The sequence below is a fragment of the Lathyrus oleraceus genome, chromosome 6 (genome assembly GCF_024323335.1).
Source record: "Lathyrus oleraceus cultivar Zhongwan6 chromosome 6, CAAS_Psat_ZW6_1.0, whole genome shotgun sequence".
In the NCBI taxonomy this organism is placed as follows: domain Eukaryota; kingdom Viridiplantae; phylum Streptophyta; class Magnoliopsida; order Fabales; family Fabaceae; genus Lathyrus; species Lathyrus oleraceus.
The window spans coordinates 24609263-24625034 of NC_066584.1; the positions used below are offsets into that span (position 1 = coordinate 24609263).

A 15772-nucleotide genomic window follows, 5' to 3' on the forward strand; every position below is an offset into this window, starting at 1 on the left:
TCAAAAAATGTTGAGAAAATTTGTCAAACCTTGTTTGACCATGTTAGACCTATGATGATTCAATTGGACTTGTTGAAGTTGATTTGAATTGAATTTGAGGTTTGACCATATTTTGTCCATTTTAATTTTGCATTTATTTTAATTTTAAAAATACCAAAAAATATGTTTGACTTTGTTGACTTCTAATATCCATTTCTCTTCTGTTTTACATTGGTTGATGTTGATTTTGATTCACATTTGATCATTGTGTTTTGTATATGTCTTTTGAGTTCTCCTTTTATCCATTTCATTTCTTCTTCATCTTCTTCTTTTTATTTTGGTCAATAAGTTAATGATTTGTGGTTAGCCTTGACATATGAGAGGCTTAACCTTCTTTGATCCAAATCAAACTCAACTTGATCAAAGATCAAGTGAGTTGCTTTGTGTCCAAGATAGGTTGCTTCTTGGTCAAGCAAAAAACCTAAAATCCATACAAGGCCTTTCCTTCTTTTCTTTTGGCATGGCAAGTTGTAGGAGCTTGGCTTACTAGTCATGGTCTCTAACTTGTGTTTATTTGCCTATAGTTTTATTGACCGGCCTCAAATAGGTGTGACTACTATATTAGTTCACTTACGATTGCTTAACATAGCGTTAAATTGTCTTATGACACACTAACATTGACTACTAACTACTAACTTTAATTCAAGCATTTAATTTCTTGCAATTTACTTTCATGCTCATTTATTCATATTGCTTTTCCCTTTGCTCATTTGAGCACATATTTTATGTTTATGTCATTTTACTTTTGCTCACTTGAGCTCATTATTGTGAATAAATATATTGTTGCTTTGTGTTTTTTTTGTCTTTGTTTGTGTGAACCCAATGCAAAAAAGGAGAAAGGACTTAGAATTAGGACCTTACCTATGCTTAAAGGAGTTCAAGAGCAACTAGGCCTCATGCCTTTAGAATGCTAAATTTGTTGAAGAGAAACTAGGCCTCATGCCTTTAGAATGCTAAATCTTGAAGTTGACTTCAAATGACCCCTAATCTAAACTCATTCTTTGTCCATTTCTCTTATTGTGTTGTGAACTTTTTGATTGTTTGCTCTTGTGTGATAGGGATTCCATCTTGAGATAGTAAGAAGGACCATTGTCATGAGTAGCCAAGTTAAGAGAGACAAGCCAAATGGAGATCCTAGGATCTTGAATATAATATTTGTTTTGATTGCTTGTTTGCTTGCTAAGTCCAAAGGAAAGAAGCATCTTGACTCATTTTTATGATCTCAAGAAAAGGAACTCCAAGGGTTTTATCTCTTCTCTCATCTTTGCATGTTTAGGACTAGCCCTTCTCTTCTTCTCCTCACTCTAACCCAAGCCAAACTCATTTTGTGCAAACATTGACATTATTTTCAAATTAGAAATCTAGGCCTTATGCCTTTGATTTTTAAAACTCTTTTCATTAATACTCATTATGAATGAACCTTTAGTCAACTTTGACCTCATTTTGTGAATACTTCTAACTTGTAAATACAACTCACTTCAAGTTGTTTTTGTGGTTCCAATGGCCACCTTTTATTAAAACCTTTTTCATAAACATTAGTCATAGGTTTGAGTTATCATAGTGGTTGATGTAAACCTCACCTTATCCTTAGTGATTGGACTATAAGTCTTCCATACTTATTATAGGGTGCATCCCTCACTAGTATGTTGAAGCTCTCCTCACATGGTGGATTGTGGTTTAGGTTGAGTTTTCTCCCTTTGATAGCAAAAGACCTTAAGGCTTTTGACCAAATCAATTCACCAACCTTTTGAGATTTTTACCCCGAACTACGAGGTTTTGATCCTACCTTTGTGATGGTACATAGGCAATGGGTTCATCCATTCAAACAACAAAATTGTAAATAATATGTATATTCTTTTCTCATCTCCCCAATCTTGTTTGCACAAATCTTTTCACAAATATCAACCTACAATACACATTTGCAAAAAGGGCTCCCTTAGAGTGCTAAGGATGTTTTTGGTGCTTAAAACCTTCTCATTTCATAACCAACCCCCTTAGCCAGATCTCTGACATTTTTATTAGTTTTTGATTTGATAAAACTTCTTACTTGATTTTTGTTCACTTTCTAACCTTTCCTTTGGATAAATAGAAGTGCGGTGGCGACTCGAATTGTATGCTTACTTTTGATTTAGTCAATAAATCTAAAGGTAACGAATACCCCGCTACATGTGTAAAAATAAAAATTGATATATTATAAGTTTTTTGTTTTATTTTTATGCTGACAATATGAAATGAAGACATTAATTTTATTCTTTAACCACAAATATGTATTTTGTATATATTTTTATAATATTATAATTATGATTATTTTTATTTAAAAAATAGAAAAAAAAGTTAAATTAACTAATTACATTATTGAAAAATGCTTTTTCCAAATATAAAATATACTCTTTAACATCTATCTTAGCCACAGATTTTCAGAAAAATAATATTTAAACAATAAACTATGGTAAATTATAATTAATTTATAATAATAATTATTTTAATTTGACAATATTATAAAATATTAAATTCAATTATTTTTTACTTACATACATTTATCATATGATTTTTTTAAAAATAAATTATTATTGTTTTGATTATTCTCATTTTTATTAAATATATATATACAAATATTTTAATTATTACCAAATAAAAATATTTATTTAATAAGAGATATTAAAATGAAAAAAACAAGACAAGTATGGAACAACAAATTATATGAGTGTTGTGGTTTTTTTGATCGTATTTTGTATTCTCTAATTATAAATAAATGAATTAAATTAAAGAAAATTATATATATATATATATATATATATATATATATATATATATATATATATATATATATATATTTCTCTTTTTTAAATGATATGTTTTTTCTTTATTATTTTTTAATTATTAGATTAATCCAACGCTACATAATTGCACATGAGAGAGAGCATGAGAGAAAAAAATTGGAGAGGATCCAATTCCGTGTATTTGTAATTGATGTTTTTGTGTTTGTGTGTGTTTTTTATTATTATTATACTTTATATTAAAATAAATGCTTTATTTTATAAAAGATAATTAAAAAAATAAAAATAAAAATTTTCATATTTTTTATAATATAAAGTAAGGAAAATTTTGGTATCCATTTAGTTATTTATTTAGTATATGTGTTATGTGTATGTTTATATATTATGTTAAGTTGTCGAATTCCAATCCAATTCTTATGGATTTAAATTTCGATTTGTTTTTAGTTACCTCGTGTCTCTTTTCATTTATTCATGACATTTGAGAAATTTGAGTTTTAGACAATTTGGTAACTAAGTTTAAAAAATCATTTTGTTCTCTTTTCCAATATATTGTGAAGAAAAATGGTTAAATAGATGTACCGTTTGAATCTCGTCTTTGATGTAAAACAAAAATTATTAATCGGGTGCACACCCTATTAACCCCTCGAGTGATCAGAGACGGGTCATACAACTTGTTGGTTAGAATGCTCGGTTTTCTTCTTGAATGTGATCTAGTCGTTTCAAATTTTGCTTTAACAAACCTGTCGTATGAAGATTGATTAAATAGATGTATATCTATTTTAATTGTCGAGAGCTCAAGACACAAGTTGTACAACTTGACCGTTTTGAATCTCATAAGCAAATTTTGACTAAAAATGGATTAATCAAATATACATCCTTTTATCCGCGAGGGCTCAGACACAAGTCGTACAACTTGCTCATTCTAACTCTTGTGTTCCTTCTCGAACCGAACTTAATTGTCTTAACTCTTGTCTTTTAATAAATTAATAGTCACCCAAAGCGTAAAAAATAAAAAAAAAATCGGTTAAATAGATGTACATCTTTTATGATCTTTGAGTTCTCGAGACGCAAGTTTTACAATTTGATCGTCTCAATTCTCATCGTTTTCTGATAAACCAAAATCGGATTAAAAATGATTAACCGGATGTACAACCTTTTATTCTTTAGTATGCGGACATGTGTCGTACGACTTGTTAGTTCAAATACTTGTCTTCCTCCTAATAAGCAATTATAACCAACAAGTAACTTCCGCCTTAGCGCGAACAAATCTTTTTTTTAATTTTATTTTCGACCAACGAACAACTTTTTTTCCGTCTTAACGCGATTAAATCATTTTTATTTAAAATCAACCAACGCACAATATTTTTCTACTAAGAACTACGTTGCGTTGAATTCTTCGTCGCACTAGGAGATACGTAAGAGCAAGAGTAAAATCTAGCCAAACACAATAAATATGTCATAATAATTAGGAGAAATCAAATACATTAGGGTTATCACTATCTTTTGCAAAATTAAATAGGGGTAATCGTTATTTAAAGGGATATCGTGGGTGCTAACATATTTTCTATGCATAATCGACTCCCCAACTTGAATTTAGTTGCGATGATCCTATTTTTATTCTTTAAAGATTTTATCAATATTTTTCCCTTTTAAAAATAAATTTTAATAACAATTTCATTTGTTTCTAATATTTTCTCGCTCGAGTATTTTTCGCGCTACTAAATGCTACTTGCTTATTTTTGTTTAAAAAGTAATTTTCTCAGTCTTTATGTGACTATGAAGATATGTAGCTTACTAGTTTTATAGGGAATTTATAAATAAAAAAAAGGTTATCGATAATTTTGTTACTTAACTAAACAACCACAACCATATATACTTATTTTTTAATTTCCACCCTATATACAAATTCTGAAGAAAAAAAAAAGCAGAACAATTATAATCGGACTGCTATGTTTTTAAGATAACGGATTCAACACCACTGAATTACTTGCTATTAAATTTGGAATTTAAAGCCAACATTAAATGAAAATTAGGCACTTAATGACAATTTTGCTAAGTGATTGTTTATCTTCATTATCCTTAGACAAGTTATAAATCCGTTCTAGACCTTTAAAATTATATATTTAATCTTTATATATATTTATTTTAATCTTTATATACTTCCGCCTTTCCATGGCTTTAATAATTCTGAAAAAAAGCTATATCTTTGTCAAATTTGCACTATATCAAAAATTAAAAATCAATTTATTACGTTGTTTTCTTAAGTAAAAAAAAAATTAATTTGTTTTAGAAAAGGGAGCACAACAATGAATATAATATCTTTAGTATAAATGTTTAACTCATTAAATTTACAATTATTTTAAAATAGTTTATTATATTAGATATATGTTTAACACTTGTGAATATGACCAATTGTCCTTTCTTAAGTTGTCTTAAAAAAAAATTAAATTTTTTTTTTAAATTTTAAAAATACATAATTAAATACAGAATCTTTTTAATTATGAGTTTTGAAATAACTTGTTAGTTTTAAAATTATAATACTCATAATTATTATATTAAATTTTCTTTTAGTCATAATTTTTGTAAATATTTTCAAATAAAATATATATAAACAATAAGAATTACTAATAACCGTGTCAGTCCATTTGAGCAGGTTATTTTGAATGTCAATTACTATGATAAATCTTATTTTAATTTAGTTATCATAAATATTTTTTAATAAAATATAAATCACAAATAATAGTGATTTTGTCAAATATCAGTAAGAATATATCCGATTGACTTTAGATTATGCCAATAAACAAATCTTCCAATTAATTCAAAATCAAAACAAATGACCAACATATTCATAATCAAAATTGTTTAAAGCAATTTCAATCCATGTAATTTGAAATGAGAAACATAAGTCTGATTTAAAAGCTTTTTCCTCATTACCATTTTCTTCTTCAATAGTCAAATCTTGCGCTGAAACTTTATTTCTATTCCCTGCACCAACATAAATAATTAATAAATATAATTACAAATCAAAATATACAATACAAACATTTCTAAAATTATTATCAAATGAAGAAAAAAAGGTAAACAAATTACCTTCACATGTCATTTTCTAGAGAGAAAATAGTAACTTTAAATGAAATTTTTCCTTTGCTTTTATTAAATATAAGAACACAAACATCGCCGAATTTTACATTATTATCGACACGAAATTTTCTCCATCCACCACTTAGTGTATATTGATGCTTTGAAGTGAGATTCAAATTAACAATCCATGTTTTCTTGGGATTAACAAAAAGAGTAACATTTTTTCCTTGTAATCCACGCAAAAATTTCCTACCAAATTCAATTGGTATGCCCTAAACACAAAATAGTTAAATGAGTGCAACTTCTAACTTCAAAATTTATTACTAAAAGGAAATAATCAAACAATAAAGTTGGTTACCAAGAGATCTCTTTCAATGTATGTCTTTTGAATCATGCATATGAAGAAGTCCTTATTAGAGTGAAATGTATTCTTCACTTTGTCATACAAAACCCTACTTCTCTCCTTCAAATCTTCTTAGATAGTTCAATAGAAAAAAATAAATAAATAAATAAATAACAAATTCCATAAAATAATACCAAAAAATAACATAATAAGATGATAGAATAAATTTACCATTGTCCTCATAGCTCACATCTATAAGATCACAAGGTTTTCCATTCTTTTGTGAAGGATCTTCAATCATTCCCAAAGAATTTTTACGAGCTTCAATCTCAATAGAATCTTCACTAATCTCTATGACAGGATATTTAATTTCTAATCCGTTTTTTCCAAATACAATCACATTAAAGAGAGAATTTTCTTGATATTGAAAGACCAAAAGCTGTGAATCACCCATAGATAAATAATTTGCAAATTCTTTCCAACCCTTGCAAAACAAAACATCATAATCACTATTTTTCTCCCAAAAAACTTTCTTTTGAATCATATTTGGTAGCCTTAGGGTAACTGGGTTTTCTATTCCTTTCCAATACCTTCTCACAAAACTTATAGGAACTCTCTGATACACATAAACAAAGCAACATTAATACAAGAATATTGTTATTTTTTAATAAAAAGACATTTTATTATAAGTATGGATTTTCCTAAGCAAAATATTTAAATAAATAAAAATAACAGTTAAAAAAATCAAGATGGTTACCAGTTTTTCTTCTTGGAGGATACTTTCAAGAATAATCTTGAAAAAATGAACACCATTATTCCAATGATCAAGCTCTTGAGAAGACATGGTTATAACTGTTTTAGAAGAACCAAAATAGTGTTTTAAAGAAGAAGAATGTGATATATCAATGGTAAGTATAAAAAGAAATACAATGTTATTATATATATTTATAGGAGGCAATATAAAAAGAAAATTTTGATTTTATTTGTTAATTGATTTGATTATATAGTTGGGTGATTTTATTTTATATTAATTTAACTTTAAATAAAATTGGATCCTATTTTTAAAGAGCAATTATGATGATTTTAGTTGCTAATAATAATTTTATTTAAGAAGACAATTTTTTTGCTCATTTTTTAATCTTTATTTCTTATGTTAATTTGTTTAGGTAGGTAAATATTAAATGTAGAAGTATTTTGTTTTGTTTTAAGTCAGCATGTCTATAAAAGCTATTTTTTACTCGCTTTCTTGTGAATAATTTTTTTTAAATAATTAAAAGTTTTTAACTTTAACTTAATATTAATTATTTTTTAATCATATAACATATTAATTATATTATTTCCAATTCAATATTTGACATTTCAAAAAATATATTATTCTTTTTTTTAATTATATATTTTCTAAAATTATATATAACTAAAATATTTACTTTTAGATTTAGAGTGAGTAATAAATTTTTTAGGTTTAATTACAATGTTGGTCTTTCTATTTTATCTTTTTTGAGTTTTAATCTCCCATTTTTAAAATTAGGATTTTTTTTAAATTGAATTTTAATTTTTTAGGGATTAAAATTCAATCAAAAAACTTAAAAAGAATACCAAAAACATGATTTTTTTTAATGAGGATAAAAAAAAAAAGTAAAATGGAAGACTAAAACGACAATTAAGCCAAATTTTTATTAAGCATGTAATGCGAGTCTTTATCTCTCACCAACTACTGGTATTATTCAATTCTCTCAACTACCTGTATCTTAACTTTCTGAACCAACTTTACTTTCTAGGTAGTCTGGAAAAAGCTATTTAATTAGATTGTATTCAATACAAAATAAATTATATAAGCCCTTATAAATGAGGTATAATTGTTCAGAATCGTGATTCATGTCTCTTGTGTAATTATATATGGTGTAATAATAGGGTGTCATCATAGCATAGCCCTAAGAACAATAAGTTATATTACATGACATTAGAAAGTTTGGTTAACAATTGTGTAAATGAATGGCGTACTTTAACAACTTTAAAACATAAAATAAAACATTACATGGTTAGAAACTTAGAATGACGGATATAAAAAAAGTTAGCATATGGGAGATTGATCATTAATTCATAACTTTAATATTTATCCAGCCCTCCTTTGAAAATAATAAATAACTAAACAAGAAAGAAATAGATAAATAAAAAAAGTATTTTTTTTTCGGTTTCTTTTTAAGTGTTAAGTGTTTTATTTTTGTATATATATTAAAAAAAAAGGTAATGTTAACTTGTTCCCCAATGACACATGTTAAGAAATCAACAAATAAAAAATTTATTTTGAAAAAATAAATAAAATTATTAATTATAAGTTTCTAATAAATTCAATACACAATTTCAAAGAATTTGTTTTTATATTTATCTCTTAACTTGTACCTTTGAGATACAAATTAGCATTATCCAAAAAAAACTAATTATTACTATTACTTTTTAAATAATATTTTTTTTAATTATAATATCTTTAATTATTAATTATATTTATTTTATATTTTCTTTCTGTAGTAATTATTTAGAAATAATTTTGAAAAAAATACAATTAATATTATCTTAAATTTTGCAAGTTACAATTAAAAAAATCTTTAATCTTTAAAAAACATGATATTTATAAAAGAACATAGGGAGTATGTGATAAAAGAAGACATAATAGCATAGAAGAATGCAAGTGATAAAAAAATGAGCTATTATGATGACACCCTATTATTACACTAGATGCAATTACACCGTATGCATAGAATGGTTTCAGTCTTGCATGGATACCAAAATCAAATAAAAACTTTACTTAAAAAATGACGTGTATATATATATATATTTATGGTAGAAAATATGGTGTAAAGTGAATGATTTGGTATCATATTATCATTTTTCTTTTTTTTAGAGGGTGCAGATATTGAACATGTTGTTGGAGTCCAACAATGAACCTCTATTAACAATGCACACAAAAATGAAGAAGAAAAGAGAGAGAGAGGGAGGGAGAGAGATAAAAATCCACCAAAATTTATGAAGAATTTCAATCAATCTTGATGAACAATATTATTATCACCCACACAATAACAACGAAAATAAAAGAACTGTGGAAAACTTCTTATTCATTTTGCAACTGCAAAATACTATGAATATAATGTTATGAATACTCCCTCTATTTATAGATTTAAGTTAACTTGGACCTCAAACCAAAAGGCAAAAGTATAAAAACTCAAAATAACTAACGTTACTAAAATTAGGCCTAAGTCGAAATCATATTTGAAGCAATATACTTCGACACACTAACACAACTCAACATATTAGATGGTTCAACACTTCCTTATTTTTGTCGAACAACATGTTTCGACACAAGAAATTATAATTTAACATAAGAGATGGTGTGTTTTTATTCTCTAGTGGGTTATGGGGAAAGAGAAAATTGTTAGGGCTTGTTTCAGTAAAAGTGAAAGATGGAATTGTTAGTGGCAAACTTGTAGTTTTTTATTTTAAATGGGATACTTTGGCATTTTCACTATATGAAAGAAAAAAATAATTCTAACTATGTTCCGCCAATGAACTTGAGTTAATGGCTAGTTACTTATGCATGTTATATTGTTAATGTCAACGACACTAAATCTACAATCAAGACTATGGATAGATGAAATAATTCATTTCATAAATTATCACTAGTTTTTTACTGTTATTTTGGAACATGTCAATATTTTAATAGGAAGATAGATTTGAAAAAGTTCCTTAAATTCTGTATTATTAGTTAGTTGAAATAATTTCTTAATCTTACATTGTTTAGTGAGATGTCTTAGCTAACTCGCTTTATTATATAAAAAAATTCTTTGATTCATTCCAAAACACATCAAAAAAAATTGTTGAATCACCTTTTCTTTCTACTCATTGAATTTTTCGAATATTTTCTTGAATTCTCTTTAGAGAATTATTTTAATTTCTCCTTGTTTGAGTTAAGAAATTATAAGTATTAATTTTGTGGATTATTTTTAGAGAATTATTTGAATTTCTCATTGAGACATTTTTTTGAGTGGTCAAACGACCATTATTGGATTCTCTTTGGAGAATTATTTTAATTTCTCATCGTTTGAGAAATTATTATGACTGATATATATATATACCAGATACTATGAGCGGTTTTTATACCATATTCAAATGGTCTTTGTACCATCAGAATGTGTATTTCTAGACCGATTATATACCATACAAGTAGTAATAGTACAATATAGAATTGTGTTATTTTATCCTAGAGCCGTCCTGCTAGTTAGACTGCTTTGCATATATATTTGGGTAGTACCGTGAAACGTCTTAAAAAGAACAAATTGTTTCGCGACTCATCCTGATAACTTCTTTTGTGGATATTTTTAAAAACAGCAATTTTAAGACGATTTGAAAACTACCATGGATACCGAAGAAGTTGGTGGTAACACTGCGGCTGTTGCCTCTAACAAACTATTAAAGTTTAAGGATGTTCACTTCAAACATTGACAATCTAAAATGAAATTTTTTCTAACCTTAAAGAAGGTTGTCAACGTTGACTGAGGACAATCACGTTGCTTCTTCTGAATCAACCGAACAAATTAACAGTAAGAAATTCGAGGATTCATATGAAAATACTAAAACTGCTGAAACTGAATTTGCTACAAGTGATTTACAGCTCAGGAAAGAAATTTCCATACGGCAAGAGAATGACTATCTCTATAAAAAAATTACATTTTAAACGGTCTTGTTGATGATCTGTGTGGGAAGTTCTGCAAAAGAAGTATGACACCGAGGAAGCTAGAACAAAGAAGTATGGTATAAGTCGCTACTTAAAGTATCAGATGGTAGATGAAAGATCCACAGGAGCACAATGCCACGAATTTCGAAAGATTGCTCATGAAATAGTTATAGAAAGTAAGTCCCTCGATGAAAATTTTCAAATTGTTGTTATTATTGATAAACTGCCCCTAGTTTGAAAGTTTTAAATAATTTGCTTTGCCACAAACAAACAAAAAATTTAGTTGAAAATCTAATTATTCTCCTTTGAATGGAAGAAGAATCTAAAAAATAAGATTAAAAAGAAAAATTCTTGGTTGTTTCAAACAACAAAAAAGAAATTCGGTGTAACTCTGAAGTCATTTGACAAATGATTAAAGAATCATAACTACAACATTGTGAGTCAAATTAAAGATAAGAACCTTTCAAGGGCTCCAATTACTCCAATTGATATGAAACAACCACCACCACAAAGAAATAACACTGGTGGGTTCTCTTACTTCAATTGTGAAAAACCAGGTCATATGATTAAGAAATATAAGGTCAAATTTGAATCTTGTGTTGCCCTTAATAATGCACAAATTAACAGGACCGATGAGCACTTTATTGCTTTGATCGCAGAAATTGTAATACCCTAAAATTTAATTAAATTATTTAATCATATTATTTTATATTTTAATTAATTAATTAGTATTTAGTGTTCCTTTTAATTAAAATATGTATGGAGATTTCTATGTGTATTTGGGACATTGGTGGCATGTAGTGAGAATGTTGGTTGGGTGGTATAAGGATTAAAGTAGTTTAAAATAATTAAAATAATTAAAATTATATTATTTATATTGATAATTAAAATAAAATAGAAAATGAGAGTTTGGATGGAAAAATAAAAAATTAGAGAATAATGAGAATTATTATTATTAAAATAGAATTAGAGTTTAAAAAGGGTATGTTGGTAAATAAGAATATGGTGGAAATTATTAATTTATGAGAGTTAGATTTTTAATAGAGAGTTTTGGGGTTAGTATATAGATACAGAATTTGGAGAAAGAAGGGATTAGAAAAACAAGAGTTAGTAGAGAATATACATTTATATTTAAAAGTAAATAATGAAGCCGTAAATCAATTAAAATTTCATTCAATTTGATAAAGATAATCTTAGTGGCAAAAGAAAACACTTAAATATTGTAGTGATCTTTTTAGTGATGGTTTATTTATTTTGCTACTAAAACTCTGGGATTCATATCTTTGTATTAACTGTAAACTTATTTTACATATACATTCAATCGAATCACGGTTTCATACCACATTTTAGCTTAGTTTACAAAATATCTCTATAAATATTTATTTGCATTTATTGAATTAGATGTATGTGTAAAAAGTGTTTACACCGTAATACATGATATTAATCTCTAAAATTAATTAAACATAAAATAATTTTCTAAATAAACACCAAAAAAAATACTTTTACAAATATGTAATAGTTGAAAATAAATAGAAGATAAAATTAATATTGATTAAAATTTAGGAAAGCCATTTTAATTTTTGAAATGGGCAATTTATCAATTATGATGTATTGATTGAGAGTGCTATCATTTAGTTTTGGATTTTATATTATTCCATGATTATAATTGATTTAGCTTCTCAAACTAAATCAAGATGAATTATTGATTATTTGGTTAATATCAATGTGTGCTCAAGGGCACGAGTTAAAATATAAATAAATAAAAATATTGAAAATTATGCGGTGAATTTAATATAAATTTATAATTAAGAATTTAAATATTTTTTCAAAAAAAGAATTTTTATAAATTTTTTAATTTGTATCATTAGGACAAAAGTTAACATTATCCTATATTAAAGTCATCATGTCTATGATAATTGTTACAAAAATATACTATTAAGGAACATCAAACAAAACATGCCAGGCCACTAACTTTTCTTTTAATCTCATCTATTAGTTTGTATTTCATGGATATTATTCATCTCTCTTACTCTCACATAAAAATACATATATATATATATATATATATATATATATATATATATATATATATATATATATATATATATATATATATATATATATATGAGATAGTGATATTAATTATATATCACAACTTTAAAGATTGGAAGGGGTTTTTTTTCAGAAATATGCACTATAGTCGAATAAAGTTGTGCTTTTAACAACAATTTAAGTTTTATATTGTATGTTTTGTTAAATCATGCATTTTTACTGATATTTTGAAATAAAGATCCATAATTTACATACAATTTTATTAGAATTTTTGAAAATTTTGGTTATACCTCGTACATTTTTATCGCCATTTTTGAAAAGTCGGATAAAATTGCATACATGTTAACCAGATATTTCAAAAATTCCAGTAGAAGAAGAGGTTGAGATCGTAACTGAATTTTAAAAAAATCTGGGAAACTCATGTTGATTGTCAAATATTTAAAAAGTTTGGTAGTTCATATTTATGTTTTTTTTGTAGTGAGGATCAAAGGACGGGACAACACTATTGCTTATAGATAGACTGACAAAGATGAGAGAGTTGATGCAGTGTGCTCTCACAAGAAGAGGTTGGCAAAGCAGTCATGCGGACCTTATACTCTCTAGCATATATGAGGTAGAGTTAGACGAGGAAGCGATCTTGCTGATGAGCAGTGAATCTTCCGCATAAATATTTCCATGATTCAATACTCTCGTCCGACAAACCGTTGAACCATAGTCTGGTCGACCCAACAAGAGTTGGCACAAACAACTTGCATTTGGAGGCTTCATTAACACTGAAGTAATTCAACCGATCATTGACGAGTTGTGTTAGGGACCAATTAGTACTATTTTTTATATCATTTTATTGGTCCCTTTTACCAAGTTTTGATGTAATTACACACTTTTATTCTCACTATTGTGTATAAATGCAATTAGGTTTAATTTATTTTGTTTTGAATAGTTATTTCACATATTTGTTAGTTTTGTAGAATTTTTGGATGAGAGAGCTTTTGGAATGCAACATCATAATTTGGAAGAGGGGTTGAATGTAATGTGGAGGCCCAATTTTAGAAGACTACCACTTGGAAGATTTTGGTTGAAGCTTGCAAAGCAAGGAAGCTGAGATAGCTTCAGTTCGCGCCGCGATCCACCTTCGCGCCGCGAAGGCTGCGAATCCAACAAGCTGATTTTGGTCAAGAGTGTTGTTTTCAAGACCAGCTGTTTTTGCCATTTTGGTGTCTGTCTTGGGATAGCTTTTCTGCTTTGGATGAAAATGATCAATTAAGGAAATGTCAACCCTTTTAGGATAGGAGAACACATTATTCTAATATCATTATTATTCACACATTGATACTTGGATATTTTTTGGAGGAGAGAAAACAGAATTTTTTCCTCCATTGCATTTTACTTTCAAAATGATGATGAGGAGCTAAACCCCATTTTGTCAAGATTGGAGATAGTAGCTATTCTCATTTGTTTATGTATTCCATTTGATATATATATATATATATATATATATATATATATATATATATATATATATATATATATATATATATATATATATATATATATATATATATATATATATATATATATATATATATATATGATAAAAGATTGTCGATGTATTGAATGCTATTTTTACCCTAAGTTGAAAATCAAATTTGAGTAGTTGTTGAAAGAGATTATTTGAGTCTTGACATAAAATAGATTTTCAAGTAGTGAATAAGTTATAGAGATAGATTTATTCATTACTCTTCTTTGGTATTAAACATTAAAGATTGCTATATTGATAGTTAGGTGGAGAGATCGTCTAAGGATCAATATAGTGATTATCACAATATCATTTAGACATAAATGACTTTGAGAGGATACTTGAACATCATCAATAATCTTAAATCTGTATAGTTATCATAAGGAATCATAAACATTTGGAATAGTGAACTCCAATCTTGCCAAGCTTTTACATTTGATTAAAACCATTCTACTGTTTTTAGTGAAATTTACTCACACGATAACTTTCCAAAAAAAACAACTTTGTTACTTTCTAAACTTATAACAATTTGGATTATAGAACGGCGGTAATAACAACCAATCTCTGTGGATATGATATAAAAATATTTGCCGAAGATATACTTTTCAACAAATTGGCATCGTTGTCGGGGATTGGTGTTCGATACTACAAGCATTGCAATAATTCATTGTTTTAAGTTTTATTACTTGTATTACTATCCCTCTTTTGTTTCACTTGGTTTGTTAGTTTTGTAGATTCTAGTGCATGCGAGGAAAAGCTACCGAGGAGCAATTTCAATTCGACCCCGAAATTGAAAGAACACTTCGGAAGCTCAATAGCAAAACACGAAGAAGAAGGAAACTAGCCGAAGAGAGGAACCGGAGAGAAGAAGCATCTACTTCCGCACTTGTTCAAATTGAAGAAGTGGTGGTAGAGGATTGTGAAGGAAACATGGTGGATGACAATCGTACCGAAATGTCCGCCAATAGTCCAAGAAGAAATGCTCAATTTGCCCGTGGAGGAAGAAATACGGAGATGAAGACCGGAATCCTCCAACTTCTCTATGCAAATCCATTCACCGGAATGGACCATGAAGATCCGTATACCCATCTCATCAAATTCTATGAGATTGCGGGTTCTACGGGAATTGATGAAACGGGTGAAGAGGCATTATTCAAAAGGATGTTCCCACACTCCTTAGTGGGAAAGGCAAAGGAGTGGTACCTTGATCAAGCACCGAGAGTGATGACGGATTGGAA

The 15772-nt window shown here is 27.4% G+C and overlaps 1 protein-coding gene across 2 annotated transcripts; it reads right to left on the reverse strand.

Moving 5' to 3' along the window:
• Nucleotides 1-5630: 5630 nt before the first annotated feature.
• Nucleotides 5631-7135, reverse strand: LOC127093330 (B3 domain-containing protein At3g18960). Of its 2 annotated transcripts, none has more exons than XM_051032241.1 (5): nt 6998-7135; nt 6472-6856; nt 6256-6368; nt 5907-6169; nt 5631-5801 (listed from the first exon to the last, which is right to left on the reverse strand). In XM_051032241.1, the coding sequence occupies exons 1-4, from the start codon at nt 7082-7084 to the stop codon at nt 5909-5911; spliced, it is 846 nt and encodes a 281-aa protein (XP_050888198.1). In that variant the 5' UTR covers nt 7085-7135; the 3' UTR covers nt 5631-5801; nt 5907-5908. The 2 variants fall into 2 exon arrangements, with proteins under 2 accessions (XP_050888198.1, XP_050888196.1); XM_051032239.1 differs by having other exon boundaries at nt 6256-6371.
• Nucleotides 7136-15772: the final 8637 nt, after the last annotated feature.

What these genes read in the sequence shown, in the direction of transcription:
- LOC127093330 (XM_051032239.1), bottom strand. Translation starts at nt 7,084, where the DNA reads ATGTCTTCTCAAGAGCTTGATCATTGGAATAATGGTGTTCATTTTTTC. An exon ending in TGTGAGCTATGAGGACAATG is followed by an intron (nt 6,372 to 6,471) that starts GTAAATTTATTC and finishes GAACTATCTAAG; the next exon opens with AAGATTTGAAGGAGAGAAGT. An exon ending in ACATTGAAAGAGATCTCTTG is followed by an intron (nt 6,170 to 6,255) that starts GTAACCAACTTT and finishes TTTTGTGTTTAG; the next exon opens with GGCATACCAATTGAATTTGG.